General features: G+C 34.1%; 1 protein-coding gene across 1 annotated transcript in view; it reads right to left on the bottom strand.

The window, feature by feature from the left end:
* The window catches only part of THOC2 (THO complex 2), a 192,205-nt gene that overhangs the window by 53,793 nt on the left and 129,653 nt on the right, over nt 1-8,759 (bottom strand). The window contains exon 13 of the mRNA XM_044682671.1: nt 790-831. Coding sequence (XP_044538606.1) covers nt 790-831 — 42 coding nt within the window. The remainder of the gene's footprint in view (nt 1-789; nt 832-8,759) is intronic.

An 8,759-nucleotide genomic window follows, 5' to 3' on the forward strand; every position in this document is an offset into this window, starting at 1 on the left:
ACCTTTCCTCCTAACCTGCTCTTGTTCTTCTCAAACTTTCCATATTTCCCCATTCTCCTCTCTCTTAGCTGAAGACCTCATTTTTATCCCCTCTCTCTTACAAATCTTTACTCTCTCCTTATCCTTCCTTCCAGGTTACCTTACAAATATAACCAAATCACTCCATCCTTAAAAAACTTTCAGTAGAACCCACCACTGCCTCAAGCTATCCTATGTCTCTCCTTTTAATTATTATTAATTATCCCCATGTAAATAGCTCCCTGATCTATATATCCAAATGATATTGTTCTGATCTTTCTGAGGAATTAGTTTTCTAAGTTACATAATCATGTCTTGGTAGTAAGGAGTTTTCTTCTTTAAAAAAACAAACAAACAAAAAAAAAAAACATGACTTTATTCTGATAGCCCCTTCCCCCCCCCCCCCCCCCGTTAAAGATGTATACAATACAGGTTATAACTACCAAAGCCGCAAAGGTGCCACTTAGGTATGATTTACTCAAATGTCAAATTGCTCATTCTTGGAGCTTGAAAAAAAGCTTAAAAAGTGATATACAAGAAATATATTAAGTGTCCTTCAAATAAAAAGCTACTGCCACTGAATTTTAAATTATCTCACACACAGCTTTTCAAAAATCATTGTAAAAAATAAGATACACTTAGTACATTTAGTGTTAAAATATTATGGAGCACTTTTTCACATACGGCTACAACTAGATCACAATAAAAATGTTCTGTATTCTGCTATGCCTAGCCAAAATATTATTTCCTTATGCTTTCCTAGTCTCTTACCATTCTCTCTTTTTCTTCTTGTTTGCTTCCATCAGCCTGAAACTAAAAACAAACAAACAAAAAAATCAAACTAGGAGTAAATTGTTTTCTATTAACTATGTCATAATTAGTTTCCCTATTAGACAGTATATTAAGTTAGTTGATGCCCTGAAATACTTATTTCATTCTTTACATATACACCCAAAGGAATTTTTAAAATACTCAGTTAAATAAGTATGATTAAGAAATTCTTTGAATTAAAAATAGTAAAGTCAGAGATAATGATGGTAAATTTGACTTCTCTCAAGTCCAATAAAATTGAGTTAGGTATCTCATTTTTATATTTATTTCCCTCAATTTCTATGTATTCTTAAATTAATATTCTATATCAAACATCCCATTTTAAAATTAAATACATTTTAATCCAATATTTGCTAAACTTCACCAATAACCAGGGCATATTAAAAGAATTTTCATCAAAATCTAAGGACAGATTTTAGCCAGCATAATAATTAAGTGGCAGAATATCCAAAGCTGGCATCAATCTTTTTTTTTCCAAAACACAAAAAGATGGAAGGAAAAACAGAAGTGTGATAATTACAATTAATACTAAATGACAGAAACCAAATCTAGGAAAATTGTGCAACCAACTACAAGAACCCAAAATGGAAAAAATGAATGGAAAAAGCCAGAAAGAAAATAGTCCCTATTAATGAAAGAATGGCTAAAAAAACTGTGATCTATGTCATGGAAATATTATACCACAATATGAACATGAGGAATTCAGAGAAACATAAGATTTATGACATGATTCTGTGGCAATAAAACGAAATCTGATTCAGAAGCAAGAAAACTGAACCAGTAGAAAAATATACACAACTATAATAATATAAATGAAAAAAGGCAACTAAATTGAATTTAAGGTAATGACTAAAACAAGAACAGATGATGAAAACAATTCTCCCCCCCTCAACAGAGAAACAGAGGTCTACCAAAATTTTCAATAGACAACATGACTTGGCACCATGCCATATGTCCCAAAAGTATAAAAAACCTATCCTAGAGATGGAAATAATTATGGTTCCAATGGCCTCGAAACTCAACTAATTTAAACCCCAATGAAAATCCTAGACTTGGAAAAAGGTTCTTATCTGTTTTTCCCCCTGGTATTCTGACTCCTTTGCGAGTCTAGTGAAGCCTATGGACCCCTTCTCAAAATAATGTTTTTGAATGTATAAGATCTGTAGGATTACGAAGAAAATAAATTGCAGTAAAATAGTTATTACTATACGTGTGTGTGTGTATTTTTTTTTTTTAAGTTCACAAGAGCCAGGTTAAGAATCCCTGGGCTAGAGTTAAAAGTAATCAGCAAGATAAGTGTGGTTTCAAATGAGTTCAAATCCAGCCTCAGATATTTATTTATTGATGTGACCCTGGGTAAGTCACTTAACCAATGTCTGCCTCAGTTGCCTTATTTATCAAATGGGATTAATAATAACAATAAAAGAACAAAGAAATTACTGCAGGAAGTCTATGAGGACTCTCCATTTGGGGAATGAGCCCAGACCAATCATGCTTCATTCCTCTCCCAGATGTGTTTCTGACTCTTAAGATTTAAAAGAATCACTCAGCTGCCTTGTCGCCCTAGAACTTTCCTCAGTGACTGGGGCCTTGTCACCCTGGAATACTTCTCTATTATGCCAGCCCTTTTTTCCTATTGGTAAGCCCTTTCCAGGGTCACCATTATGGAGACAAACACAGGCCAGCCATTCTTCACTTCCCTTCCAGCTGTATTTCTGACTCTCCTAGACTTTATCACCCTAACACAGTGCAGATGATGTCTCTTCCCTGCTTCTCCTTTCATCTGCCTTTCATGTTGTCTTCCTCCATTAAAAATGTAAGCTCCTTTAAGAGCAAGGACTCTATGCTTGTGACCTGCCTGCAAAAGAACCTAGAACAGAAAGTTTTGCTGGAGGACACTTCCATTTCCCATGTCCATGCATTCCTTCCTTACCTCTTACCTCATATAGCCTGTCTCTTTAGTTCAAAAAAACTACCTTCTGCATGAAATCTTTTTCCTTGATCCCAATTGCTAGTGCCTGGCCTCAAAAATCACTTTGTATTTAAAGCTATTTAACTATCACCCCCTAATAGAATGTAAGTTCCTTTTAAGTAAAGATTATTTCATTCTTTATCCTTATACTCCAAGTAAATGGCATAGTGCCTAGAAATCAATAGGTGTTTCATAAATGCTTGCTGACTGAATAACTAATGTCTAAGCTGAGTCCCATGATCCACCAGCTGCAAACTCAAAGTAGAAACCAAGCTGGAAAAGGAATTAGGCAATTAATAGAACAGAAAAATTTAACTGGGTCCACATAGGGAAAAGTCAGTTCTACTACAGCAAACCATAGCATTTTGAAAAGTCAAGGAGTAAAGTTTTAAGAAGTCATGACTGAAATCAACCTTAGTCTGCCAATTCCTAGCCCAATGCTTACTCTACAATAAAACCTGCTTTAGAGCAAGGATTCTTCTTCTGGGGTTCAATGGACATCCACTGATAGATTTCCAGAGTAGAAAATTTTTCATGAGGACTTGGATCAGAGAACATTTATCTTTATTCCTATATAATTTATTTCTTTTCTGTACATCTTGTTATAAATGTAAAAACAGTTTTCTGAGGAGTCCAAAAACTTCACTAAACTGTTAAAGAGATGTAGGATACACAAAAAAAAAAAAAAAAAAACACCTGTTCTTTAAAGACAGGGCCTTAGGTCAGGTAATCTCAAAGAGTTCAAGATCCACTCTAAGCACCAAAAATCATTTTGTTGGCATTATATACATCTATTTTTAAAAAGCTTACCAAGAGAATAAAGAAACCATAACGAAAAAGCATTATTTTCTACAATTCATTTTTAGCTCAGACTAATATACCAGTAAAAAACTTGTGCTGAATAAAATGAATTAGCCATCACTTATTTAAATTGGATACCATATGGGTTAACATCCCAATTAATAGCAAATCTTTTCTGATCATGCTTAATTTTTTTAAAAACATATTTGATTACATTTTTTCCTATAAGACAATTTTCAGATCAGGTTTGCACTATTAAAATTAAAGATAATTGGGTTTTTTTTAAGTCCTTATTCAAAACTTTCCCAGCTGAAAAAAATAATGCTTTAAAAAAAAACAAATACAAAATTAATCTCTTTAGAATAATTAAACAAGCAACTCAGATAATCAAGAAAATTAGTAGCATGATATAATAGCAGGAGAAAAAACTATAAAGCCAAAGGATATAAGTTCAAATCCTGCCCTTAACACTTAACTGCCATGGAAATTTGTGCAAGTAATTTAAATTCCTTGGGTCTTAGTTTTCTTATCTGTGAAAGGAGGGATGAGGATTTAATTTACTAAATGGACCCCAAGGTTCTTTTTTATCAATTGTAAGTAAATATCATATGCCTGTGTTGGCGAACCTATGGCATACGTGCCAGAGCATGATCCCTTCCCCCTCTCCACCTGCACCTGAAGACATTTCTCACATCACCCGCCCCTCTGCCCAGCAGCTCAATGGGAGAGCTTCCTCCCTCCCCTGTTTAGGATAAGGGGGCAGCTCACATGCAGTGTGAAAGTTGTAGTTTGGGCACTCAGTCTCTAAGGTCTCTAAAAGGTTCGCCATCACTGTCATATGCCAAGGAGCACATGTGCTAGGACACCAATACAAAGAATCAAATAGTCCTTACCCTCAAGGGAACTTCCATTCTAAATCTATAATCCTAAAAAAGAAGATATGAGACAACTTTCTAGATCATACTATTAAGCCAAATATAAACTGAGAGCACTATTTGGTTATTTACAATATTTTACAACATTATACAGCATTTAAAACATTACACAACATTATAAACGTTATATAAGAAAAATACTTCTATATTTTAACAGAGTACATATGTTAACTTCCTTTTTACGAGCAAAATTGCAGGGTTCAGTGGAAGGGAATATTGCATAGGGTTCAAATGTAAATGAAGAACAAAGACAAAATATTATTTTATTTCTAATTTTATAAATAGTAATACTAAAAATGATTTCTTGAATTAATCTATTCATTAATAGAAAATGAAAATTACAACACTACAAAACTTTGTATGGAACTTGCTATCCCTAAGCACTTTCATAAAGCAAATATAAAATCAGGTAAAGGGGGATAAAAGTAATTTTAAAACAAGTCTTTCACCATAATAAAATTCTTTCTTTTATAAAACAAACATCCCCATTCCTCATCTTTGTAAATGCAGGTTTCTTTAGATACACACACACACACACACACACACACGCACGCGCATGCACGCACGCACACACACACACACGGAACTTATCCTTCAAGCTACAAACATATCTATAATTGTTTTTTAAGATGTTCTAGGCTCTTATCTCAGGAAAAATACACATTCCACCCTAATAGAAGTGGAGGATTTTTTTTAATATTAGGAGCTATGTACTAAATGCATTTTTCTTTAATAAACGTGTAAAAATATAGACAATAAGCTTGATAAATCTGCCTACAACTCTTTTCCATTTGAAATCCAACTCCCATTACCCACTATCAAACAAAAGAAACTTATATAACCATTTGTAATTGGAAATATTTCATTTACATTCAATTCAAGTTAAAATTTATCTAATGCCTACTTTTGTACAATGTACTCTACTAGGGATACCAGAGATGAAAAATTATGTAGTCCATGCTCTTAAGAACATCTAGTGAGGAAAATAAGATATATACAATATCACTCACTAAAATGTAATAAAACTATAAATGTGGAAGAAAGTATTCATGGAATAGATGGTATCTTAGCCACTTTATGAAGGAAGATTTCAACAGACCAAAATGTGAGCGATGGCTTTTAAGCTAGTTTTACAGGAATATACACTAAACATAAAAATACAAAATAAAGCCAGAAAGTAGATTTGGAGACAAAGGATCTGTGTTCAAACACCAGCTCTGCTGCTTACTATCTGGGTGGAGGTGGGGGGTGGGGGGTAGTCACTTCCCCTGTTTTCTCAACTGCAAAATGAGAGGGGTGGCCTGTATACCTGCCAATATGTGATGCTATATTGAAGCTAGATAGTAGAAGACATTGAATATTAGACAAGGTCCAGGGGTAGCTAGGTGGCTATCAGTGGACAGAGCCAGAAGGTCCTATGTTCAAATTTGGACTCAGACATGACTTTGATGCTTTCCTGCCTTGGAATCAATACTTAGTACTGATTCTAAGACAGAAGGTAAGGGTTTAAATATACATATATTTGATATTATACGTGGGTAATATATGTTTTTATATATTTATTAACATATATAGATATAGATGAGACTATGTAGTTACTATTTTAACTCCGAGGAAATGAGAAACCACTGAAGACCTTGATATGAGAATGACACAATTAGAACTATTCATTAGAAAGATTACTCTAGCAACAGTGAAAGACAATTTAGAAAGAGAAGAGATGCCACTGGAGGAAGAGAGACTGAAAAGTAAAAGGTGATGAGGGCCTGGATTAAAGTAAACAAGCAAGAAACATTTGGGACAGGTGCAAAAGATTCTATAGCAAGAGGAAGATGACTCCAAATGCTCAAGCAACTGGGAAGATGGCCAAAAAATCATCAAAAGGGAAGGAAAATTAAGAGGAAAGGAAGATTTGGAGGGAAATGATAAGTTCAGTGTTGGATATTTTAAAGTATCCATGTAGAAACGTCTAGTAGACAACAATGCAGAATCTAAACTCAAGTCAGGCTAGAGATACTAATTTATCTATATAAAGGCAATATATAAGATCAGAGGATTGAATGAAATTATTAAGGGATGAAAATAGAGAATAGTGTAAAATAGCCAAAGACAGAGCCTGGAGGATAGGAAGAAACTTAGTGGGGAAAGGAAAAGTCATCACTTAAGTTCACAAAGGAGCAAAGTTATGAAGAATACATCGGTGTAGAAGCCCAAAAGTGAAAATAGCACATCGTGTCATTAAAATATGTCAAATGGAACATAAAGTTTGAAGAAGGTAAGAACCAAGAAAACCAAAAGATTTGTTGACTGACATCATGGTTATCAGTGGCTTTTAAAAAAATAACTTCACTAGAGTAGTGGAGAGAGAAATCAGTAGATTTGAGTCGTAGATTGTTTTTTAATGGAGGCAAGTAGTGAATTTACTGTTTCTAGAAGTTTGGTGGTAAAATAGAATGATTGAGGAAGGGAAGGATTAACAAAGAAAAGTTAGTATTGTTTATTATTTTAAGATTAAGAGAAACCTTAGCATATTGTACGCAAATGGGAAGGAATTAAATGAACAGGAAAAAGTGGAAGGCATAAAGGGGACAGAAAACAAGATACAGTTTAAATGGTCTTAGACAGGAGAGTAATCACATTCTCTGAGTCTAAAGCAAAAGAAATAGAAGGAATTTTTGATGTATGAAGGAAGAAATGGGAGAAAACCATGACAGATGTCTTTAATTTACTCAGTAGTATCAGGCAATGTGATCTACTGTGAATGGCTAGCTTCACACAATGCTTTTAGAATTTGTTGGCATAACAGTGAAATCTATATTCCTGGAATAAAAGATAATAATCTTTATGAAAATTCATCCTAAAATATGATGAAATTCTTGGTACAGAAAAAAAATACTAGCTACTAAAGGATTAGAGGCAAATCAAGAAATATATAACACAATAAAAGCTATTCCTTAATAAACAAAAGGTTCAAAAGAACTTTTTTAACTGCAAGCTATAAATGACCATGTGAAAGAAATGTTCCAAATTAATGAAAATTACAAGTTAAAATAACTCTAAAAGTTTCCTATCATACCCATAAAAACAAGAAAGATGACCCTCATAAAAACAAAAAACCCAGCAATGGCTGATATTGGAAAAGCAACAGGAAAACAGGCATACTGTTGGTGGAGGTGTGAACTGGCCCAACCATTTGTTCTAGAAATCAATTTGGAATATGGTTAAATTGCTCATATCCTTTCATGCAGTAACCCCCAACCCCCTCCAATTCCCCCAAGAAAGACACAGACCAACATTCATAGCACCACTCTTTGGAGCAAAAGAATTGGAAACAAAATGGGTGACCATCAATTCTAAAAATATAATGGAATGTTGGAATTAAGAGACTATAGAGAGAAATAAGCAGATAATAAATATACTACAAAAATATAAATGGAACTTTTATAACTGGAGCTAAAAAGCCACCCAGTATTTAAAATGCCAAGTTAAGTTGCAAAAAAGAGATAACGAAATACATCTCCCTCCTCATTTCAGAAGCAAGAGACCATAAGGACAGAATATTGGGTATACTGCCAGATGAGGTCACTGTATGGTATGTTTGTGTTTCACTCTTTTTCCTAGTCATGAAGGAGGGTTCAATCTGGGGTGATTTTTCTGCCCAGAAATAACTAATATAAAGGAAAAAAGCATGAATAAAACTTTTCAAGTACAATTGTACCAAAAGTAAAAAGGCTAAAAAGTTACATAAGAAAATTTTAATGTATGTATCATAATCAAACATTTGTCAAAATAGAACTTTCACTGGGATTAAAAAGGTAGAATAACTACTTCATTGACCACATAAAACCTAACTACCTTAACTGCCGATTTGTGTGAACTTAAAAAAGAATACATTTTCTGGCTTTAAAAAAAAAAAAATCTATTTACCCCAGGACTGAGTTTTATTCAAAAATGAGAGTATCAGATTTGAAAGGACCCTTAAAAATCACTCAGTCCTGGGGAAATAGGTAGTACAGTGGATAGAGTGCCAGGCCTGGAGTTGGGTGGACCTGTGTTCAAAACTGATCTCAGACACTTACTAGCTGTGTGACCCTAGGCAAATAACTTAACCCTGATTTCCTAGCCCTTTCTACCAAGACAGAAGGTAAGGGAGGGAGGGAGGGAGGGAGGGAGGGAGGAAGGGAGGGAGGGAGGAAGGGAGG

The sequence above is a fragment of the Gracilinanus agilis genome, chromosome X, assembly GCF_016433145.1.
Source record: "Gracilinanus agilis isolate LMUSP501 chromosome X, AgileGrace, whole genome shotgun sequence".
Taxonomy (NCBI): domain Eukaryota; kingdom Metazoa; phylum Chordata; class Mammalia; order Didelphimorphia; family Didelphidae; genus Gracilinanus; species Gracilinanus agilis.